Source organism: Mustela putorius, unplaced genomic scaffold (assembly GCF_011764305.1).
Source record: "Mustela putorius furo isolate JIRA1106 unplaced genomic scaffold, ASM1176430v1.1 tig00003976_pilon_pilon_pilon, whole genome shotgun sequence".
Classification (NCBI taxonomy): Eukaryota; Metazoa; Chordata; class Mammalia; order Carnivora; family Mustelidae; genus Mustela; species Mustela putorius.
Genome location: NW_025422118.1, coordinates 3,999,143 through 4,024,466, shown reverse-complemented (window position 1 = coordinate 4,024,466; position 25,324 = coordinate 3,999,143). Strand labels below are relative to the sequence as shown.

The 25,324-nt window shown below is 36.3% G+C and overlaps 1 protein-coding gene across 2 annotated transcripts in view; it reads left to right on the top strand.

Moving 5' to 3' along the window:
• Positions 1-4,445: 4,445 nt before the first annotated feature.
• LOC101692359 (disintegrin and metalloproteinase domain-containing protein 5-like) overlaps positions 4,446-25,324 on the top strand; it is a 141,423-nt gene continuing 120,544 nt past the window's right edge. Inside the window, exons 1-3 of one of the 2 annotated variants that reach the window (XM_045070980.1) lie at positions 4,446-5,001; positions 5,827-5,906; positions 16,161-16,216. In XM_045070980.1, coding sequence (XP_044926915.1) covers positions 4,947-5,001; positions 5,827-5,906; positions 16,161-16,216 — 191 coding nt within the window. In that variant the 5' untranslated portion in view covers positions 4,446-4,946. The remainder of the gene's footprint in view (positions 5,002-5,826; positions 5,907-16,160; positions 16,217-25,324) is intronic. The other variant, XM_045070979.1, reaches the window with a different exon arrangement.

The window sequence follows — 25,324 nt, the reverse complement described above, 5'->3', positions numbered from 1 at the left end:
TGAAAGAAAATAAAAAAAAAACAAAAGCAAAAATGAACTACTGGGACTTCATCAAGAAGAAAAGCTTCTGCACAGCCAAGGAAACAATTGACAAAACTAAAAGGCAACCTACAGAATGGGAGAAGATATTTGCAAATGTCTTATTAGATAAAGGGCTAGTATTCAAGAATCATGTGAAAGAAGCCATAAATTCTATGTGTTGCATTGCCCTAGCTCTGGAGTTCTTATGGTTCTCATTGATTAGTGAATTTGGTCTTGGCTGGATGTTCTTGCTGATCTTCTGGGGGGAGGGGTCCATAGCAGTGATTCTCAAATGTCTTTGCCCGAGGCAAATTGCACCTCCCTTGCCAGGGACGAGGCTAAGTAATCTACTCAGGTTCACTCTTGGAGTTTTTGTTTCCTCAATGCTTACCATAGCACTTTGGAGGATGGGAATGAAAATGGTGTGGCCCAATTCTAGCCCTATAGGAGCTGAGAGCTCAAACCTCCACTCCTCAGTGCGCCCTCAGATAAAAGCAGTCAATCCTCCCATTTCCTTCATCTCTGGCTGTGCTCCATGGTCACCCAGCCTGTGACAGAACATTTCTCTCTCTGGTGCATGGCCCTGTTTGGAGTCTCCAAATCCAGCAGATTCCTGCAATGTGCTCCCATACCACTCCCCATGGGGGAGGCAGGTCGGGATCTCCCCAGATCTGCCACATTTGGGGTCCCTGCTTGGAGAGCAGTGCCTTGGATCATGGTTTAAGGTAACCTTGAGATGAGAGTCCACTCCTTGTCTCCATCTTTGCAGCTGACTTCCCTGCTCCAATAACTGGGAGCTCTGCCACACTAAGATAGCTCTGTCTATCTATGAGGGCTTCACCCCCCACTTAGCCTCTGGAGCGATGTCCCTCAGTGGAGCAGACTTCTAAAAGTTCTGATTTTGTGCTCCTCTGCTCTCTCACTTGCCGGGAGCTGGCCTCTCCCACTGCGGTCTCTATTCCCATACATCACCTCAGATTCACTTCTCTGCACGTCGTACCTTCCAGAAAGTCATTGATTTTCTTTTCCTAGAATTGCTGCTCTTCTCATCTATCTCCTATTGAGTTTGCAGGTCTTCAGAATGGTTTAATAACTATCTAGCTGAACTCCTGGGACATGATGATATTCAGGGTCCTTTGCCATGTTGCTCCTCCCTCTGTAGGAAGAATTCTAAAGATGTTCCTCCAAAATTCCTGTCCCCTAATTATTCAATTAAACATTAATCTAGGTATTCCTGCAAAGCGACTTTGCAGATGAAACTGAGGTTGCTAATCAGGGTATATTAAGATTGAGAAATTATCCTGGGCACATTTTTTAATTCTAAAATAACCAGTAAAAGAAAAATGTAAAAAGTACATAGTTGTCATGACAATAAAAGAAAATTGAATAAGAAAGAATGATCAATCCAAAGGATGGCAAGAAAGGAGAAAAACTGGCATAAAAGGGACTAGGCAAGCAGAAAGTCAATAGGAAGATGATATGTGACAACCCAGCTATAATAGTAATTTAAAGTTGACTAAATGGCCCCCTTAAAATACAGATATTATTAATATAATTGCAAATAAATATAGACCAAACTATATACTTATTCTTTGGAATTAGTTGGAGTATTTTAAGGCCTAGGGCATGATAATTTTGTTAATGTTTCATGAATGGTTGGGAAGAATGTTAAGTTCTCTATGGTCAATTTAGAATTGTATGGATGTTTTATGGGTCAAACTTATTGGAGTCATTCAGTTATCTTATATTTTTATTATATTTTGTCTGAATTTTGACCCATCAATAATTATAAAAAGTGTGTTCAAATTTCCAACTTATGTGGTGGTGCTTATGTCAATTTTCCCCTATATTCCTACAATTTTTGTTGATATATTTTTATTATACTTGGTTATATAAGTATGTATTTAGAATGAAACTGAGGAAATTGTTATTTCGACATCTTCCCTCTTCAGGACTTCCATAATATTAATATTGCCAAATACTGTTAAGTTAAAATTTAATTCTGGTTTATTATAAATACACACTATCATTGTTTCATTTAGTCAATTTTTCTTACATTTAAAAAATCTTTCCCAAGATACTTGATTATGATTACTTCCAATGTCATTTACCAGTATCTCCTATTTCCCTTATCCTTTGGTTGCTTCTGTGAAATACCTTTCTAATATGGATATTTTATGTCAAACCTTCTTTGAACTTATATACTTAATAAAAAATTTAATGGACAGCCACATGCAGAAGATTGAAACAAGACCTCTTTCTTACACCATATAAAAAAATAAACTCAAATGGATGAAAGACCTAAATGGAGACAGAAATCCATCAAAATCCTAGAGGAGAGTGCAGGCAGCAACCTCTTTGACCTCAGCCATGGCAACTTCTTGCTAGACACATCTTCAAAGGCATGGGAAACAAAAGCAAAAATGAACTACTGGGACTTCATCAAGAAGAAAAGCTTCTGCACAGCCAAGGAAACAGTTGACAAAACTAAAAGGCAACCTACAGAATGGGAGAAGATATTTGCAAATGTCTTATTAGATAAAGGGCTAGTATTCAAAATCTATAAAGAATTCATTAAACTCAACACCCAAAAAGCAAAAAAATCCAACTAAGAAATGGGCAGAAGACATGAACATTCTCCATAGAACACATACAAATGGCTAACAGACACATGAAACAATGCTCAACATCACTTGGCATTAGGTAAATACAAATCAAAACCACAATAAAATACCACCTCACACCTGTCAGAATGGCTAAAATTAACATCTCAGGAAGCAACAGATGTTTGCAAGGATGTGGAGACAGGGGAACCCTCCTACACTGTTGGTGGGAATGCAAACTGGTACAGCCACTCTGGAAGACAGTATGGAGTTTCCTCAAAAAGTGAAAAATAGAACTACCCTATAACCCAGAAATTGTACTAATAGGTATTTATCCAAAGGATACAAACACTGTGATTTGAAGGGGCACCCCAATGTTTCTAGCAGCAATGTCTAAAACAGCAAAAATATGGAAAGAGTCCAGATGTCCATCAACAGATGAATGGATAAAGAAAATGTGAAAAATAGATACATAGTGGAATATTACTCAGCCATAAAAAAGAATGAAATCTTGCCATTTGCAACAATGTGGGTGGAACTAGAGGGTCTTAGGCAAAGCAAAATAAGTCAGTATGAGAAAGGCAAATACCATACGATTTCATTCAGATATGGACTTTAAGAAATAAAACAGATGAATATAGGGGAAAAGAAGAGAAAATAAAAGACAAAAACAGAGAGGGAGACAAACCATGAGAGTCTCTTAAGTATAGGAAATAAATGGTTGCTGGAGAGGAGGTGGGTGAGGGGATGGGGTAGCTGGGTGATGGACATTTAGGGGGACACTTGATGGAATGAGCATTGTGTATTACATACAATTGATGAATTGCTAAATTCTACCCCTGAAACTAATACATGTTAATTAAATTGAATTTAAATAAAAAATTTAGAAAAGAAAAAAGTTTAATCATGTCCTGGCATTTGAATAATATTTCAAAGTTCTTTTCAGTCAACACTTTGAATAACCCACTGATTTCACACATCCAGTATGGCTCTTGCTGTGAGTTGGGCGCTTTTTCCTTGATAGGTGATCTCTTGCAGATTTCAGAATTTTCTGCTCACTGTCATTTTCAATTTCAGATTTGCTTTTCCTTTAATGCCCCCTTTTAACATATGGGTCCTTTCTAAGGTCAGTTTCTTATTTTTTAAAAAGAGAAACTTTCCTATTATGCTTTTAAGTATTTTCTTCTATTTTAATTTTTCTCTCCTTCTGGAAATGCTAATATCTAGATAATGACAGTTCTACTCTTCAACCTCAATTTTATTATTTCACTTTCTATTTTTTTATTCTTTCCGCGGAGAGTTTGTCAATCTGCTATTACAAGTTGCTTATTCATTAAGTAGTATATATCGATTCTGCTATTTTCCTATTTATTGTGACATTTCTTGTTCACATGGTTCTTTTTAAAGATCATTTGTTACTGTTGTATTCTGCAAATAGCTTCCCTTAGTTTTGGGGATAGGGAAACAATTTTAAAGTGAATTTACAGACATGTTTTTGACATCTATTAGAGCAAAATTGTACTTCGTGTGGGGTGTGGCTGTAATGTTTTTACTATCATGTGGGTTACAATCTATGAAGGAAAGAATGCCTATAGACTCCAAAAATCAAACTGTTCATAAAGGCAGGATGCAGTAAGGTCTAATCGAAGTGGTAAAAACTAGGGGCTTCAGGAAAACTAGTGTGTTAATAATAATTTGAGATAAAGGTGATTGTTTGGAAGAGTCTGTATTTGACAAGAGATTCTACTGGGGTCTTCTGTATTCAACAGCTGTCCCATAATGGCTTATCGAACCAACCTGAGTTTATTAAAAGGCAACAGTGTTGTTTTTTTTTTTTTTTCCTCTCCAAATATAAACATTTCACTTGTTTGGATGATATGTATATGTAATAGGAAGAGACTAACTTGCTATCAAAATCTTGAGCATTTTTATCTTTGTTCTTTCTCTTAGCTGAAGCTAGAAATTACTTCAGAAATCCTTGGTCTAACTATAACATATAAACGAAAGCCTCAACCAGGCAGACTCCAATCTGAGAATCGAAATTTCCAGTCTTTTCTTCCTTAACAGTAAGCCGAGTGAGTGTGGGCGTTGACAGTCGGTCCTTGAGCTCTCCCTGGTGGGCCAGCCTGCGCAGGTGACTGAGCTAAACCACCTCCAGGGGCAGCAGAGCGAGCCCTGGGCTTTCCAGAGGCGCCCCAGGCGCTTCCCTCTCCAGGAGCGCACTGTCAGCCGCGCTCCGCCGTCCTGCGCGAGCTGCGCCTCCAGCTCCGCAACGCTTCAACTGTTGTTACAACGCCAGCCCAACTCCAAGACAGCGAAGCCATGTTCCTTCTTCTGGTCCTTCTCACCCGACTTGGAGAGCTGCACGCAGATCTCGGTAAATCCAGATGCTTGTTACCTCTCGCTAGCCAGGCTTGCGGAGGCTGGGGGCGGGGGCGGGGGCGGGGCGGACTGCGTTCTCTTAGAGACTATGCTTTAGTCCAGGCCACAGGCCCAGACCTTGCCCCGGCCCCGCTATCCCTACCCACTTTCTTCTATGCCCTCTTCGGCATCTATGGCCAAAAAAGCAGAGGTAGCCTCCAGGCAGAAAATATTTTCATGTCTCTGGGATGGTATTCTTGTCTGTAAAATGGACAAAAATGAAATAATGGGGTCATTAACACAGACAGAACTTTGCTATTCTGGAAATAATTGAATCGCCATAAAAAACAGTGGTCAGTGTTTGTCAGTGATTCCCTGATTTGGTGACTGCTGTCCTCCACCCGCTCCACTGAACAGATGACTATTCCATTTGGTGTCCTGTATCTTTACCCTGCAAACCATCCCATTTTCTTGATGAACCGGTGTTTCTCTTTTCCACACCTCTTTTACAATATCATAATTTGTTATTCGGTGTTACCTAGTCAAACTGTCAAACTGCCTAACTGAGGGTCTCTCCCTCTCTCTCTCTTTCTCTCTCTATGTGTGTGAACCTATCTGTGTGTAGAGATTGAGAGAGAGAGAAAATAAAAACTTGACATCTTGACAAGGGCCAAGAAATTTGTGGGTAAGAACAACCAGATCAGAAACACAGTGGAAAGGAAGGGTAGATACATAGACTATACCAAAAAATTTTGGTAATGTAGAAAAAGAAATGTGAGATTGGATTTAGAAATTGATAATGTAGGAGTAGGTTGAAAATAACTGCCTATTTTTATTTTAGGTCCTCCTAATACATTTCTGCAGACCACAGTTCCAGAGAAGTTCTCATCATTTGATACAAAAGGAAATCCAGAAAATAATGTAATTGGGAAATGGTTTTATATCTTAAATTGTGTTAAGTTGCCTTTACTATCGAGACCAAAGTTGCTGAATGGAGGCAGGAACAGAATTCTTGGAGGTAGAGCTGGCAGCTGGAACTTGGTTTACAACAAGGAGCAATTTGAAGTGTATGAATATGTGTGACTTTGTATGTGTGTGTTTCTGCAGATGTGAAGGATTTTAAGGATAGGATCCATCAGCGCCAGAATGAGGGAGAAGCAGACAAAGCACTTGACTCAGAAAATTTAAGGGAATGGTAAAAAATGAATTTCCCCAGGACCAGGATTAAGGTATAGCCAGTGGGGTAAGTCAGGGTCAGATACTGTCTGTCTTTCTTTAAAACTTGATAACTAGTTCATCATGGATTTTTTTCCTCTAATTTTGATTGTCTAAAATATTGTATTGAAATAGTATTCTTTTTTTTAAATTGAGTTTTGCAGTCCTCTACTCCTAGCCCTCATGATTTCCTTCAACAACTTACCTCAGCTTTCAGAGTCTGTGAGGAGCCTGAAAGATGATCTGTTAATTAGCTCATAGAGGAACCTGGATATTATTCTTCTCTATTTCCCCAGGAAAATCTGCTTCTCACATGGTTTCTTCTACCGTAGGATAATCTAATGCTAGTCATAATTGCGGGTCTCCAAATTAATTTTTTTCTTTTTTGTGGTTTTTAAAACCTTCCTTCTGTGTTTTACATAAGGATACACTGTATCAGGGTTCTCCCTCCCCTAGTATCTCTAGTTCTCTGAAGGTAAAACTCTCCTCCCCATATTTTATTTCTCTACATTTTCTTTCTGTATTGGGGGTTTTAATTACAACCCACCCTTCCCTGCCCCACCTACTATCTACCAAGTCATGCAAAGTATATGAGTGCCACTCCAGGGTTTGTTTTTTTTTTTTCTGATTGGAAAGAAGGACCTCCGTTGGACTCCTTGTTTAGTTTCCTTCTTCCTGATATTAATAATCCTAACCTTCTCTCTCTTTTATTTATCACTGAGCACAGATGATCTTTGAGTTCACCACTTGTCCAATCTCTAGCATTTTTAAAAAGTCATTTAATAATATGCAAGTTCAATGTGTTTCTTTTAACTTTAACAATTTTAAAAGCTTGTGGAAGGCACATAGAGACCTCCCAGATTTAAGAAATAAGAACATGGGTACCCAATTAATTCTGAATTATTTCTAATTACCTGTGCATATGTGCAAAAAGATAAAAAAAGAAGCATTGCATGGGGCATACAAAATAATTTTAAATACTAAAAGTTATTTGTTGTTGATCTGAAACAAATTATAAGTATTGTTGATTAAGAAAAGAGGTGGAATTGAAACATAAGAAAAGCATTTATTTGGGGTCTCAGAATTGCATTTCAAGAAGCACAGATTCAGTAGCAACCCAAATTGTGTCCCCCCAGGGAACAAAAAAAAGGGGTTTTAAGACAAAAAGGGATGATCCTGTATGTTGTTGACAAAGAATTTTCATTAGTGTTAATGACAGAAAACTAATGTTGGCTGAATATAATTGGTTGCTAAGACCATCACTAAGCAAAGCCTCTTCCTACAGCAAGTGTTTGATCTGAGTTACTGGAATATCAGCAGTTTGGCCCTGTTCACAGCTGTGGCCTAGTTGAACCATTCCTGGTTCCACCCTGTGAAGATATGCATAAATTCCATTTCCTTAATGTCTTCCTGGATCCATTTTAAAACCCCTTGACATAAGTGACTCCATTTGGTTTCACCTTTCAGAGTATCTAAATATATACTTCTTTTTTGAACTGTATTTCCCTGATGATTTGACTTGCCTTATCAGTTCCTTGTTTTACAGAATTTGCTTATAAAACTCCTAGGAATTATTCCATTTAAATTGTAACACAGTTTCTACAGTGGTCACATACAATTTATTTCATTCTTTTTCTCAATGAACATTTAGTGGTTAAAAAAAACAACAACAACAAAACCCACTGGGCATTAGCACTGTGAAGGTAACAACTCTCATCATTCTTCTTCTTAGCTTGCTTTCGCATTCTTCACCATTATGTTGTATCTTTTAATTTTAAGACAAGCTTTTAAAATGTTGCCTATTGACAAAACCAGAATATTGTCATCCAATTTTATTGCCTTCTTCTTCAACATTACACAGGATGATTCTACTTCTTCCCATGCTGGAAAGCTATTTAATAATATCCAGATAAAAAATTGAGTCCTTCAAGGGATCAGAACATTTCCAAAGATAGAGCAAGTGCCATACTAATTATCTACTTCAAGTTGGAGTTTCTCTTCCTATTCATAAAGAATATTTTCCCTTTTGAGAACAGACTTGACACCAGAGGGATGCATTTTGATGACAGGGCTCAATTCTTTCTTCAGCACAATTTTATACAGGGGAACACTCCAGTATCACTATTTGCTCTTCTTTCAGTTTGCGAAATCCTATTGCTAAAGAGAGAACTCTGAACAAGAAGGGAGTAGGCCTCACTCAATGAGAGATTATTTTAAAAGTCAACAAGAATATTTTGGGCCTTGTTTTAGAATTAAAGCATGATTTCAGTGCTTCAAATAAATCGAGGATTCTTCCAACTGCACTTGTTCAAGAGAGCCAACAGATTTGGTTAATGCAAGAGAATTGAAGAATATTGAACATCAGCAAAATCATATCATAAAAACCTTTCACTCATTTCAGACAGCATAGATGATGAAGCAAGAGAGCAATATCTTGACAATAACCTCACTGTCAAGGGAAAGGACATCAGGTGCTCTTTGATATGGCAAGGACAGATGACACTTAGAATCATTCATGTTTTCCTTCAGTTTCTCTCTCTCTCTCTCTCTCTCTTTTTTTAAATTTATTTTTGCAAGAGAGAGAGAGAATGAGAGAGAGCATGAGTGAAGGGGAGGAGCAGAGGGAGAAGAAGACTCCCCATTAAGCAGGGAGCCTGATGAAGGACTTAATCCCAGGACCCTGCGTCATGGCCCTGCGTCATGACCTGAACTGAAGGTAGATGCTTAACCAACTGAGCCACCTAGGTGCCCAGCTTCAGTTTCAATTAAACATTTTCTGCATATTTATACAAACACCCACAAAGGGTTTTTTTTTGTTTGTTTGTTTGTTTGTTTTTGTTTTTTTACTTTTATTACCTCCACAAAAGCAGTATAGTTTTTCTCATTAACTCAGTAAGGGAGTCTCAGCAACAAGTTTGCTATTGTCTTTGAGGTCTTCTTTGGAAGGGATTTTACTTTCAAATAGCCTTATAAACAGGCCCTGTTATCCTTTGAAAAAGGCTGCACAAGCAAAGGAAACATTTTTTCTGCATTGTAGTTACTTGCACCTGACGCTGTGCCCTAACAATTAACGTGTGTAGATCTCTAATGACTTACATAATTGCGTGGGAAGCCATTATAATTCTTTAATTATCACGTGGATTTCAACTGGGCACCTGAAATTTTGCTTGCAATTTTGGAGTCAGAAAATACTTCTGGTAATTATACATTCAAATAGTCATCTAAGTAGAAAGACCAATCATACACTGTGTGCAAAACCATTATAGTGTATGTTGCAATTCTTGTATCTTTCCAATTCTTAACCCTCAGAGAAGGTGTTGTATCACCTTCTTTCATACTACATGATGAAATCACTCATCTCTTTTGCTTAGCCATTGGTATGTGTGGGTTTATATTTGACTTTCCACCATTTTTGATGTTAAACACACATACGAAGAACTTCAAAAGGACTCTTTCCCCAGTTGATAAAGTTGTATAGAATTTTGGCATTTGGGATTTAAAATATACATGAAAAATAGATAATAGTCTAAGATATTTAAAAAAGAAATGAAAATATTGAATTTGATGATCTCACAGCTGTGCCAGTGAATCTGTCACAAGTCCAAATTCATAGCTAATCATAAACAAGTTGAACCATTGAAAGGGTTGCAAACTTGTAAAACAGACAATACACTGAACTTGATATGATTCAAAAAAATAATGAGCTTCCAGTTTACCTGTAAGGGCCAGTTGTAAACATAGCCTTCCTGAGCAAACCCAGGGCTAATCTCACAGAAGATTTGGAAAGGCTCATTTTCTGGGATTAGTGGGCTTTCAGAAGGGAGAATTTTTAGGTATGGACATGCTCTCAACTGTGTTAATGTACTTGGTGGAGTAAGGCTCTTGTTGATCACATCTCCAGGGGAGTGAGGCATTTACTGGATGCTTCCCTAGGGTCTAGGGCTCTTACTGATTTGCTGACTTCCAGAAGCTAGTTATTTGTGTGTGGCTGTTGGTGACTGGCTGGTTTTCTGATTGTGTGCTCTGCCCAGTTCTAACAGTGTTTACTTGTTCACGACTTGGGACTTTGGCCAAAGAAAGCCTTTCTCTTTCTTGAATATGAAAAACAAATATTTTTAATTCTGAGTCTCTCCTTTTAGATTTCCCTCAGACAAGTCTACATGGAGAGTTGAGAGATCACACAGGTCTTTATTTCTGAAGGGATGATTTTTGCCTTGTATTGCCATTTAAATAATTCAAACACCAGATATTGTAGTGGAAAAGATCTCAGATTATGAAAGTTGTATAATTTATTGAAAAAAAAAGAATATAGAATATTTCAGATGCTCTGACAAGGTCAGTACAGAGCATAGGATAAAAATGGTTAAATTAAGGACATATCCATATGACAGGATGCCTTGCAACTCTAAACGCACACCAAGTTCTATTTAAGAATGAAAAAGAAATAATTTACTTGCACACTTCTGAGTTTCCTAAATGATTTCTTTGAGTTAGGTAAAGGAATTAATGGCAGCCAAGGCTTGTTGTTCCAAATCCTCACATGATTTGATCAAATAGAACACTCATCACCATCTGTTACACACACAAAAAGGGGGCCCACTTAGTTTAGTGGGCAAAGAAAGAAGTAATACTAAGTGCTTTTCCTTTTGTTTTTTCTTCCTTGGTTTCTGGGCTGAAAAGTACGAGGGTAAAACATTTTGCCCTAGAAACTTATATTAATAACAAATGTTGGTAAAATGATGATTCCTTTTAAAGCCCAAATTGACTGAGCCAAGGCTATTTAAGAGAACATTGGAATAGTAAGGTAGAGTCGCAGGGTATTCTCCAACATATCAAATGTACACCAACTGAAGCTGCTCTTTACAACCCCTTGGAACTTGATTTCTATTAATATTCTTTGGTGTTCATGTCCTGGTATCTTATAGGGGTGGTGTAGTGTTTACATGTTGCTGAGTTTTATTTAAATAATAATGTTTGGATACTTTTTTCCACCATAACCACCAGACTCCTTGTTCTCTTTTAGATGAATTTTGTGAATGATGGTGATACACATAATTCCTTCCACAAGAACAACCAAAATGAATAATATGAAAAATCTTTTTCATCATTCCTGCAACTATAAGTTTTGATAATAGAGCAAACTAAAGAAAACATATCCATGTACAAAATATGACCTACAATGTTTTTGAGATCCTTGCATCCACCCAACGACCCTGCCCCCATATAGAAGAGTGAAGATGGGAAATTCATTAATTTCTGCTTAGTTAGGAACAGTTATCAGTGTGCTGCAGAATGTCTGCCAATTCTTTCTGGCAATGATGTAATATGTTCATAAGAGGGATTTATATTTCAGTTTCTGTGATTAATTTGATTGAAATTTAGTGTTTTTGAAATACTGCAGAGAGAATGTTTTAGACCTCAAGCATAGATGTATACTACACTCCTTCAATTTCATAGCACACTATGATTAATGGTCCCATCAAGCCCCTTATTATTGTAATATTTCCCTTATTCCTGGTCCCCCTTCCCATTTCCTTTTTCCATCTGATGATAACCATACCCATGTATTTGATATATTTCTTTATACTTTATACTTGTATATAAATTTGTATTATATTGCAGTAGACAGAATTCTGAGATGTCCTTCAAGAGTCCTGTAGATATGATAGGGTGGTCATTGCATTTGTTACTTTTTTTATGTTTTTTTTTTTGGTGGAGCTTTATTTATTTATTTTTATTTGACAGACAGAGATCACAAGTAGGCAGAGAGGCAGCCAGAGAGAGGGGGAAGCAGGCTCCCCGCTGAGCATAGAGCCTGATGATGCGGGGCTCCATCCCAGGACCCTGGGATCATGACCAGGGCTGAAGGTAGAGGCTTCAACCCACTGAGCCACCCAGGCGCCCCTTGTGGAAGCTTTATATTCCTTGTAACATTTAGACTGTGATCTATCTGGATTTTTTTTTTTTTTTCCTGTCGTGAGATAGAGAAATCAAAGTTCATTGTTTTTTCTGTTCACTGTTTTTTCCATACTGAGCAGCATGTATGGAAGAGTGTTATCCTCCTCAGATTACAGTGATGACTTTACTGAAGATCACATAAATACATATTTGTGGCACTTTCAGAATTTTTTATTCTGTGCCATTGGATTGTTGTTTAAAACTTTGGCCCAGATTCCACTGCCCTAATTACTGTAGCTTTGTAAGTCCATATAGGTTGGTATAGACACCTCTTTTTTAATACATTCTTGTCTTGACTATTCTAAGCTCAGTTAACTTGTTCATATCCACAAGTGACCTACTATGATTTTACTGAGTTTTCATTGAATCTATGGATCAACTTAGAGGAAATGGAACAATTTTGAGTCTTCTAATTCATGTACCTGTATATCTTTCCATATATTTTAGCTTTTCTTTCAATAAGTCTTAGTAGTTTTTGGTGTAGATGTCTTGAAAACCTTTTGTTATATTTATTCTCATTTTTTGGGGACATATTTTAATGCTGTGACAAATGGTGGTGTTTCATTAATTTTCTCATTGCTACTTACCTATGAATACAAGCTGGATTATCAAAAGTTGATGAGAATTGTTTTATTATCCTTCATGTGAGATATTTTGATAAATGTTATATGTGCATTTGAGTATTTCTTTTTCAGTGATTATGTGTAGTGTTGCATATATGTCAGAGAAGTTTAATTGATAGTGCTGTCCGAATCTTTGTAGCTCTACTGATATTTCTCTTGGTCCTTAACGTAACTGATGTAATTATAAAATCACATATACTTTTGAATTGAATATAGTTTTTCTTAGTTTCATCAATTTTTGTTTTATATATAATTTTGGGGATATAATATTAATTTTGTGAAATGTTTAAGATTATAGAATTTTAACTTTTAATTAATGATTTTGTCATTATAAAATGTCCACCTTTGTTTCTTATAATTCATTTTCAATTTTATTATTATATTGCTTGCTATTAATATAGCCACACTATCTTTCTTTTGGGTATTGTTTGCATAGTAGAATTTTTAATCCTTTTATTTTTAGTCTTTTATGTTTAAAATGCTTCTATTTATGAAGTGTATAATAATAACAATTTTTAAAAGGTTTGTTTTATTTATTATTGGAGAGAGAAAGAGCAAATTGGAATAGAAAGATCTCAAGCAAATTCTGTGCTGAGTGTGGAGCCCAGTACAGGACTGGATTCCATGAGCCTGATATCATGACCCCAGCTGAAATTGAGTCACCTGCTTAACTGACTAAAACACAGGAGTGCCCCATATAATTATTATTTTTAAACCCACTTTGTTTTTCTTAATTTTTCCTTTCTTCTGTTGTTTGTAATCCATGATGTAATTATTATTCTAATTTATCTCTTTAGGCTATTACTGATGCATTCTTTTATTATTCTTTTAATGACTACCCTTGTGATTACTAAATTTATATTTTTACCATTCCCTGAATAACTCATGGACCTTAAAACTTTACTCCTTATTTATGTTCTTTTTGTTATTTGTGCCATTATTATCTACTTTACAACTATGTATTTTTTTTTAATGCCAAAAGCACTTATTATCACTATTTAAAACAAAGGATATTCACTTAAATTTACCAACAACTTATTTTCTCCTATGGTTTTCATTCTCTTACATTTTTCACGATTCTATCTTGAAGCAATTTCCTATTTATAAAAAGAACACAGTATTTTTAGTATTTCTTTCAGTGCAGGTGTGCTGGCAATGAATTCTCTCATTTTCTTTTTGAAGAAATATGTTTATTTTGCTTGCATATCTGCTGGGTATCTTTGCTGGATATACGCTCTTGGTTGACTATCCTTTTCTTTAAGGACTTTAAAGATGTCATTCCTTTGCCTGATAGTGTTCATCATTTCTGTGGGAGACTTAGGCATACTTATTTAAAAGTCTTTTAGAAATAACGTTCCCTTTCTCTCTTGTTGCTGTTTAAATATGTGCTTCTGTCTTTTTGTTTTAGTTGTTTGAGTATGATATACCTAGGTTTGTTTTCTTTGTATTCATTCTGTTTGGGATTAATAAGAGTAGGAGAGTGTGGGTTGATACCTTTCATAATAAGCTTTGGAAAATCTCAGGATTAATTCCTCAAATTTCTTTCTTTCCTGGTCTCTATCTTCTCTTGTTTTTCTTGGACTATAATTACATGAATGTTAGATTTTTTTAATGGGTTACACTTCTCTTATTTTCTTCTCGGTATTTTTTTCTTTGTACTTCAATCTAAATATTTTCTACTTATTGGTATTCGTGTTTACTAATTCTGTCTTCTACTCCTTCTGATCTTCTGTAAAACCCTTTCTGTTGAATTTTTAGTAGCAGGTATTACAATTTTTCTGCTCTAGAATTTCAGTTTGTTTATTAGATATTCTACCTTTCTGAAATTCTCCATATTTTTCTCGCAAGTCATGGTTAATATATATATATATTACCTGTAGCTTTGTTATTACTCCCTATTTTTTATTTGGTTTTTGGTAATTTGATCCTGTTATTGCGTATTTCTTAAATTTTTTTTATTGAAAATAGGTGTATTGCTTTCAAAGAAATGCTTAAAAAGTAACACTTGGCTTAATCAACAGAAATGTTATTGTCTCACAGTTCAACAAAAGAGGCTAGAAGTCCAAGATCAGAATGTTGGCAGGGTTGGTTCTTTCTGAAGACTGGGAGGAGGAATTTGCCTCAGGCATCTCTTGTTGGCTTATAGATAGAGTCTTCTCCTTGCAAATCTTGACATGGCATTCCCCTTTGTGTATCTCTGTGTTTAAATTTCCCCTCTTTATAAGGACACCGGTTATATTGGATTAAGACCCAACCTAGTAACCTAACTTAACTACTTCTATAAGGATGCTATCTTTGAATAAAATCATATTCCAAGGTCCTTGGTTAGAAATTCACAAATAAATTTGGAAGGAGGGAGACAATTCAACCCAACCCATTCAATGCAACATTTGCATTCAATGCAGCATTCAATGCAACCCATTTGGATGCTGTGTTTGAAACATTATAGAAGCTCTAGATGATGTCTTTGAAGTTTCTTTTCTCTTCCTGACAATTTCATACATTTCTTATTTACATTCTGGGTTGTTTTGTAAGCTATGTGGATTTAAAATTTTATTGATGCTATCATTTTCCCTTTTATTTTTCATCATATTTGTTGAATAATGGTATTTTTAGAGGGGACAATTCTCAGGATCCTCACCAGATATCTACAGTGTCATTCAAATGACTCTTCAGAACATTTATCTGTTGCAAAGAATCTCGTGGTATTGTAATACAAAGTTGAGGACCTGAAAACTTTTCAATGGCTATTTCTTTTGTTAAAATAATTTTTTAAAATTAGCAAAATAAATAATTTTGTGAATGTTTTATTTTCTGTTGTATTCTGGTGGGTTCTCTAGATGTGTGTCTGCTCCTCCTCTCTTGTCTCCAACATTCTATTCCAGAGGCATGCCATTGCTTATGTGGATAAGCAAAGTGCTATGGTACTTACTATGCTATATTGCTAGAGGTATAGTGCATTTCTTATAGTGCTATCTTTTAGGAGTATTTCTTCCATGGAGCAGTATTTCTTCCAATTTACTTTTTGGTAGGTCTGGGAGTAAACAAGTAATATGTTCTTTCAAGTGAGGTAGTAGCTTTGGTATTTGCTTTGGGCATAGTGAAGGGTGATATATGTCTAAGCCAAAGGATAACAATCATCAGGCAAACTTTTCCCTCAGAAATATTAGGGTGAATAATAGGCCTGTGGGGACTAGTATGTAGTTCTCAATTTAGAATTCTGAAGCTTTGCTATCACACAGGAAGGGAAGCATATATAATAGTTATACAATAATTATTAATTTTATCAGTATTTTTTAAGGCATAACTCAGAAAATACATTATTTAGGATAAATTATTTGCAAGTATTATTCTGATTTTTTGGATACTCATGTTACAGATTGCTTATATCATTACAATAAAAGGAAAGCCATATTTTGTCCATCTCACAAAACAGTAAGTAACTATTTTATCCTTTCAAATTTTAATTGTTTGGTTTCTTGATTTTTGAAAATAGGTATGAATAGAATCATTTCAATTCAAATGTGTACTGATATCTGTATATATGTGTTACTAATTGTATACTGATTTTTGGGTAAAAGCATAGGTATACAAAGGTAAACCATGGTCCACAGTGAATTTGCATATTCAGACAAACTAATGGAGAAAGGGGGAATTTTATTGTAATATAGTATTGTAAAAAATGTGTAAGTAATATTCTTTGGAAATCAAGAAAGATTTTTTGGAAAGAGGTAAAAGATAATTTGTAGCTTGACAGAAGATAACTTGTGAGCTCTGTAAAGAAATGAGGTAGTTTAGAGATTTCTTCTGTTTAGAGGAAATCATCTGCAAAACATGGGAGTATGAGAGTGAATTCTGTGGTGTGCAAGAAGTCCACATGAATTACTAAAGAGTATATTTCTGTGGAGGATAGAAGTAAGAGATTTTGGAAAATAGGCAGGAGCCAGGTTGTAGAAGATCTGTAATGCCATGATAAGGATATTGGAAGCCAAAAATGTTTTGAAGCATGTACTTTACAGTCTCATTGAGAGTTTAGGTGGTTTTTAAGGAAGAAGAAGTTGAGGTAAGGTATCTGATTATAAACATGAGTGATGATGGTGGCTTGAACAATGGCATTGGTCATAGAAAGAAAAATTCAGTAGACTTCAAAGGTGGATTTGTTAGAGTGATTGATAAAAAGTGTGGATAATTTAGTTGTTGCTTAAGAAAGTGGGTAGTTTATAATTAATTAAATGAGAAACAAGTGAAATATATGTATGAGGGAGGGGAGAGTTTGGTTTGCAGTACCTTATAAGATATCCAAGTGGATTTTCTCCATTAACTATATGAATACAGGAATTTGAATCTCTAAGGAGAGAATGACAAAAGTATATAGATTTAGCAGTAATCAATAGTTTGGTTGTAATATAGGAAAAGAGTTTATAGAGTGCTTATAAATAGACCGGTGACTGAAGACTGAATCCTAGAAATGAGGTAGCCCTAGAAAACATCAATGTTTCTGAGATAAGGATAATAAAAGAGAGTGGCCAACATGGAAGATCAAGCTGGAAGGGTTAGGGAGGTTAGAAGAGAAGCAGAAGAGTTATGTGTGATCTAAATTAAGTGATTAGACTAACTTGTCAGAGCTTTCAAAATAATGGCTGAAGTCCAAGGCAATGATTTTAAAATTGCCTTTTGGATCTGACATTGTGGTGGCTTTCAATCTTTTCCAGAGTAGTTTCCGGGTGAATAAGAATTGATAAAGTGGAGAAACTATGTGTAGACTACTCTTTTGGTGGAATCCATTGAGAATTGAAAAAATATAAAGAATAGCGAGAGTAGGAAACAAGGTCAAGGGAGAATTATTTATGAAGGTAATGATTTCATAATAAACTTTTTAATAGGATTAAAGTAAAAAAAATATAGAGGAATAGTTTGAAATAACAGGATTGAAAAAGTATATATTTTCAATATATGGCACAGATGGGATTGGTAGCACAAGTGTAAGGGTGTGCTTTCAACAACAGAAGTAGTTATCTTCTGGAAATAAAGAGAAGGAATGAGGATGGGTACAGGTGATCTGAAACCAAAGTGACTTGTAGGTTACATGGGATGATTGGCAGAAGTGTCAAGATTCTGAATTGTTACTGAGGAGAATGAAGGAAAATCTGACAATGGTTATTGGGACCTTGGTACTTAGTTAAGCTTAGCGAATATGAGTATGTAGTAATGCCAAGAAAACCTTTTTATTTTTTTATTTTATTTTATTTATTTATGTTGGAGCATTTTTTTTTCTTTTTTTTAAATTTAATTTTATTTTTTCAGTGTTCCAAGATTCAGTGATTATGCACCACACCCAGTGCTGCAAGCAGTACCTGCTCTCCTTAATACGGGCTCACCCATAACCCTCACCTTCCTCCCCTCCAAAGCCCTCAGTTTGTTTCAGAGTCCAGTCTCTCATGGTTCCTCTTCCCCTCCTGATTTCTCAAATTCACTTTTCCTTTCCTTTTCCTAATGTCCTCCATGTTATTCCTTATGCTCCACAAGTAAGTGAAACTATATGGTAATTGACTCTTTCAGCTTAATTTTACTCAGCATAATCTCTTCCTGTCCCATCCATGTTGATACAAAAGTTGGGTATTCATCCTTTCTGATGGAGGCACAATACTCCATTGTATATATGAACCATATCCTCTTTACCCATTCAACATTTGAAGGGCATCTTGGCTCTTCCCACAGTTTGGCGATTGTGGCCATTGCTGCTATGAACATTGAGGTACATTATGGCCCTTCTTTTCACCAAATCTATATCTTTGGGGTAAATTCCCAGTAGTGCGGTTGCAGGGCCTTGGGTAGCTCTATTTTTCATTTCTTAAGGAATCTCCAGATTGTTTTCCAAAGTGGCTGTGCCAAGTTTCATTACCCCCAACAGTAAGAGGGTTCCCCTTTCTCCACATTCTCTTCAACACTTGTTGTCTCTTGTCTTGTTAATTTTGGCCATTCTGACTGGTATAAGGTGGTATCTCAGTGTGGTTTTGATTTGAATCTCCCTGATGGCTAAAGATGATGAACATTTTTTCATGTGCTTTTTAGCCATTTGTATGTCCTTTTTGGAGAAGTTCCTGTTCATGTCTTCTGCCATTTTTAAATGTGATCATCTGTTTTGTTTGTGTTGTGTTTTAGGAGTTCTTTATAGATTTTGGATATCAGCCCTTTGTCTGTAGTGTCATTTGCTAATCTCTTCTCCCATTCTGAGGGTGGCCTCTTTGTTTTGTTGGCTGTTTCCTTTGCTATGCAGGAGCTTTTATCTTCATTGAAGTCCAAAAGTTTCATATTTGCTTTTGTTTCCTTTGCCTTTGGAGACATGTCTTGAAAAAGTTGCTGTGGCCGATGTTGAAGAGGTTATTGTCTATGTTCTCTCTAGGATTTTGATAGATTCCTGCCTCATATTGAGGTATTTTATCCATTTCAAGTTTGTCTTTGTATATGGTGTAAGAGAGTGGTTGAGTTTCTTTCTTCTATGCATAGCTGTCCAATTTTCCCAGCACCATTTATTGAAGAGACTGTCATTTTTCCACTGGATATTTTTTCCTGCTTTGTTGATTATTTGACCTTAGCACTGAGGGTACATATCTGGGCTCTACTCTGTATTTTTGGTCTATGTGTCTGTTTCTGTGCCAGTACAATGCTGTCTTGGTGATCACAGCTTTTTGTAAATCTTGAAATGTGATGGCTCAGCTTTGTTTTTCTTTTTCACATTTCCTTATCAATTCAGGGTCTTTTATGGTTCCATACAAATTTTAGGGTTGTTTGTTCCAGCACTTTGAAAAATGTCAGTGGAATTTTGATCAGGATGGCATTGAAAGTATAGATTGCTCTGGGCAGTATAGACATTTTAACAATATTTATTCTTCCAATCCATGAACATGGAATACTTTTCCATCTTTTTTTTTTCCTTTTAAAAATTTTTTTCTATTTTTTATAAACATATAATGTATTATTAGCCCCAGGGGTACAGGTCTGTGAATCGCCAGGTTTACACACTTCACAGCACTCAACATAGCATATACCCTCCCCAGTGTACATAACCCCACCACCCTCTCTCGACCCCCCTCCCCCCAGCAACCCACAGTTTGTTTTGTGAGATTAAGATTCTCTTATGGTTTGTCTCCCTCCCTATCCCATCTTGTTTCATTTATTCTTTTCCTACCTCCCAAACCTCCCATGTTGACTCTCAACTTCCTCATATCAGGGAGATCATGATAATTGTCTTTCTCTGATTGACTTTTGCTAAGCATAATACCCTCTAGTTCCAACAATGTCGTCACAAATGGCAAGATTTCATTTCTTTTGATGGCTGCATAGTATTGATTGTGTATATATATCACATCTTCTTTCTTCATTCATCTGTTGATGGACATCTAGGTTCTTTCCATAGTTTGGCTATTGTGGACATTGCTGCTATAAACATTCGGATGCATGTGCCCCTGCCCCTTCGGATCACTACGTTTGTATCTTTAGGGTGAATACCCAGTAGTGCAATTGCTGGGTCATAGAGTAAGTCTATTTTCAACTTTTTGAGGAACCTTCATGCTGTATTACAGAGTGGTTGCATAAGCTTGCATTCCTGTGTAGGAGGGTTCCCCTTTCTCCACATCCTTGCCAGCATCTGTCATTTCCTGACTTGTTTATTTTAGCCGTTCTGACTGGTATGAGGTGGTATCTCATTGTGATTTTGATCTGTAGTTCCCTGATGCCGAGTGATGTGGAGCATTTTTTCATGTGTCTGTTGGCCATCTGGATGTCTTCTTTGCAGAAATGTCTGTTCATGTCCTCTGCCCATTTCTTGATTGGATTATTTGTTCTTTGGGTGTTGAGATTGCTAAGCTCTTTATAGATTTTGAATACTAGCCCTTTATCTGATATGTCATTTGCAAATATCTTCTCCCATTCTGTGTCTTTTGGTTTTGTTAACTGTTTCCTTGGCTGTGCAAAAGCTTTTGATCTTGAAGAAATCCCAATAGTTTATTTTTGCCCTTGCTTCCCTTGCCTGTGGCACTGTTCCTAGGAAGAAGTTGCTGTGGCTGAGGTCGAAGAGGTTGCTGCCTATGTTCTCCTCAAGGATTTTGATGGATTCTTTTCTCACATTGAGGTCCTTCATCCATTTTGAGTCTATTTTCATGTGTGGTGTAAAGAAATAGTCCAATTTCACTTTTCTACATGTGGCTGTCCAATTTTCCCAGCACCATTTGTTGAAGAGGCTGTCTTTTTTCCATTGGACATTCCTTCCTGCTTTATTGAAGATTAGTTGACCATAGAGCTGAGGGTCTATTTCTGGGCTTGCTCTCTATTCTGTTCCATTGATCTATGTGTCTGTTTTTGTGCCAGTACTATACTGTATTGATGATGATAGCTTTGTAATAGAGCTTGAAGTCTGGAATTGTGATGCCACCAACTTTGGCTTTCTTTTTCAATATTCCTTTGGCTATTCGAGGTCTTTTCTGGTTCCATATAAATTTTAGGATTATTTGTTCCATTTCTTTGAAAAAAATGGGTGGTATTTTGATAGGAATTGCATTAAATGTGTAGATTGCTTTAGGTAGCAAAGACATTTTCACAATATTTATTCTTCCAGTCCAGGAACATGGACCATTTTTCCATTTCTTTGTGTCTTCCTCAATTTTTTTCGTGAGTACTTTATAGTGTTTTGAGTATAGATTCTTTGCCTCTTTGGTTAGGTTTATTCCTAGGTGTCTTATGGTTTTGGGTGCATTTGTAAATGGGATGGACTTCCTAATTTCTCTTTCTTCTGTCTTGTTGTTGGTGTAAAGAAATGCAACTGATTTCTGTGCATTGATTTTATATCCTGACACTTTACTGAATTCCTGTACAAGTTCTAGCAGTTCTGGAGTGGAGTCTTTGGGTTTTCCACATATAGTATCATATCATCTGCAAAGAGTGATAGTTTGACTTCTTGTTTGCCGATTTGGATGCCTTTTAATTTCTTTTTGTTGTCTGATTGCCGAGGCTAGGACTTCTAGTACTATGTTAAATAGTACTGGTGATAATGAACATCCCTGCCGTGTTCCTGATCTTAGCAGAAAAGCTTTCAGTTTTTCTCCATTGAGAATGATATTTGTGGTGGGTTTTTCATAGATGGCTTTGATAATATTGAGGTATGTGCCCTCTATCATAAACTTTGAAGAGTTTTGATCAGGAAGGGATGCTGTACTTTTTCAAATGCTTTTCAGCATCTATTGAGAGTATCATATGGTTCTTGTTCTTTCTTTTATTAATGTATTGTATCACATTAATGATTTGCAGATGTTGAACAAAACTTGCAGCCTTGAAATAAATCCCACTTGGCCGTGATGAATAATCCTTTTAATGTACTGTTGGATCCTATTGGTTAGTATTTTGGTGAGAATTTTCGCATCTGTGTTCATCAAGGATATTGGTCTGTAATTCTCTTTTTTGATGGGATCCTTGTCTGGTTTTGGGATCAAGGTGATCCTGGCCTCATATAATGAGTTTGGAAGTTTTCCTTCCATTTCTATTTTTTTGAACAGTTTCAGGAGAATAGGAATTAGTTCTTCTTTAAATGTTTGGTAGAATTCCCCCGGGAGGCCATCAGGCCCTGGGCTTTTGTTTGTTTGGAGATTTTTGATGACTGTTTCAGTCTCTTTACTGGTTCAGGTTTTCTATTTCTTCCTGGTTCCGTTGTGGTAGTTTATATGTCTCTAGGAATGCATCCATTTCTTCCAGATTGTCAAATTTGTTGGTGTAGAGTTGCTCATAGTATGTTTTTATAATTGTTTGTACTTATTTGGTGTTGGTTGTGATTTCTCCTCTTTCATTCATGATTTTATTTATTTGTGTCCTTTCTCTTTTCTTTTTGATAAGTCTGGCCAGGGGTTTATCAATTTTATTAATTCTTTCAAAGAACCAGCTCCTAGTTTCATTGATTTGTTCTATTGGTTTTTTTGGTTCCTATTTTATCGATTTCTTCTCTGATCTTTATTATTTCTCTTCTACTACTGGGTTTAGGCTTTCTTTGTTCTTTCTTCAGCTCCTTTCGGTGTAGAGTTAGGTTGTGTATTTGAGACCTTTCTTGTTTCTTGAGAAACTCTTGTATTGCTATATATTTTCCTCTCAGGACTGCCTTTGCTTGGTCCCACAGATTTTGAACCATTGTTTTCATTATCATTTGTTTCCATAATTTTTTTCAATTTCCTGGTTGACCCATTCATTCTTTAGAAGGATGCTGTTTAGTCTCCATGTATTTGGGTTCTTTCCAAATTTCCTCTTGTGATTGAGTTCTAGCTTCAGAGAATTGTGGTCTGAAAATATGTAGGGAGTGATCCCAGTCTTTTGATACTGGTTGAGACCTGATTTATGACTCAGGATGTGATCTATTCTGGAGAATGTTCCATGCGCACTAGAGAAGAATGTGTATTCTGTTGCTTTGGGATGGAATGTTCTGAATATATCTGTGATGTCCATCTTTTCCAGTGTGTCATTTAAGGCCTTTATTCCCATGTTGATCTTTTGCTTGTATGATCTGTCCATTTCAGTGAGGGGAGTGTTAACGTTCCCTACTATTATTGTCGATGTGTTTCTTTGATTTTGTTATTAATAGATTTATATATTTGGCTGCTCCCATTTTAGGGGCATAGATATTTAAAATTGTTAGATATTCTTGTTGGACAGACCCTTTGAGTATGATATGGTGTCCTTCCTCATTTCTTATTATAGTCTTTGGCTTAAAATTTAATTGATCTGATATAAGGATTGCCACCCCAGCTTTCTTCTGATGTCCATTAGCATGGTAAATTGTTTTCCACCCCTCACTTTAAATCTGGAGGTGTCTTTGTATCTAAAATGAATTTCTTGTAGGCAGCATATTGGTGGGTTTTGTTTTTTTTCTCCATTCTGATACCCTGTGTCTTCTGATTGGGGCATTTAGCCCATTTACATTCAGGGTAGCTATTAAGAGATATGAATTTAGTGCCATTGTATTGCCTGTAAGGTGACTGTTACTGTATATTGTCTCTGTTCCTTTCTGATTTGCTACTTTTAGGGTCTCTCTTTGCTTAGAGGATCCCTTGCAATGTTTCCTATAGAGCTGGTTTGGTGTTTGCAAATTCTTTCAATTCCATTTGTTTGTCCTGGAAGCTTTTTATCTCTCCTTGTGTTTTCAAAGATAGCCTAGCTGGATATTGTATTCTTGGCTGCATGTTTTCTTGTTTAGAGCTCTTAACATATCATGCCAGTTCTTTCTGGCCTGCCAGGTCTCTGTGGATAAGTCCTCTGCCAATCTAATCTTTTTACCATTGTATGTTACAGACTTCTTTTCCCAGACTGTTTTCAGGATTTTCTCTTTGTCGCCAAGACTTGTAAATTTTACTATTAGGTGATGGGGTGTGGACCTTTTCTTATGGATTTTGAGGGGGGTTCTCTGCAGCTCCTGGATTTTGATGCCTGTTCCTTTTGCCATATTAGGGAAATTCTCTACAACGACTCTCTCCAATATACCTTCTACTCCCCTCTCTCTTTCTTCTCTTGGAATCCCAATGATTCTAATGTTTCATCTTAAGGTGTCACTTATTTCTTGAATTCTCCCCTCGTGGTCTAGTATTTGTTTGTCTCTCTTTTGCTCAGCTTCTTTATTCTCTGTCATTTGGTCTTCTGTATCACTTATTACTTTCTTCTGCCTCATTTATCCTGAGCAGTAGGAGCCTCCATTTTTTTTACTGCTAGCTTTTTTATTTCAACTTGGTTAGATTTTATTTCTTTTATTTCTCCAGAAAGGGCTTTTATCTCTCTGAAAAGGGTTTCTCTTATATCTTCCATGCCTTTTTCGAGCCTGGCTAGCACCTTGAGAATCATCATTCTGAACTCTAGATCTGATATATTACCAATGTCTGCATTGATTAGGTCCCTAGCCTTTGGTACTGCCTCTTGTTCTTTTTTTGTGTGGTGAGTTTTTCTGCCTTGTCATTTTATCCAGATAAGAATATATGAAGGAACAAATAAAGTACTAAAAGGGTGGCAAAGACCCCAGGAAAATGTGCTTTAACCAAATTAGAAGAGACTGAAAATCATGGGGGGAGAAAGGGGATAAAAAGTTCAGAGGAAAAAAAAACAATTAAAAAAAGAAAACAAATTGGACAGCCACATGCAGAAAAATGAAATTGGACCACTTCCTTACACCACACACAAAAATAGACTCAAAATGGATGAAGGACCTCAATGTGCGAAAGGAATCCATCAAAGTCCTTGAGGAGAACACAGGCAGCAACCTCTTCGACCTCAGCCGCAGCAACATCTTCCTAGGAACAACGCCAAAGGCAAGGGAAGCAAGGGCAAAAATGAACTATTGGGATTTCATCAAGATCAAAAGCTTTTGCACAGAAAAGGAAACAGTTAACAAAATCAAAAGACAACTGACAGAATGGGAGAAGATATTTGCAAATGACATATCAGATAAAGGACTAGTGTCCAGAATCTATAAAGAACTTAGCAAGCTCAACACCCAAAGAACAAATAATCCAATCAAGAAAT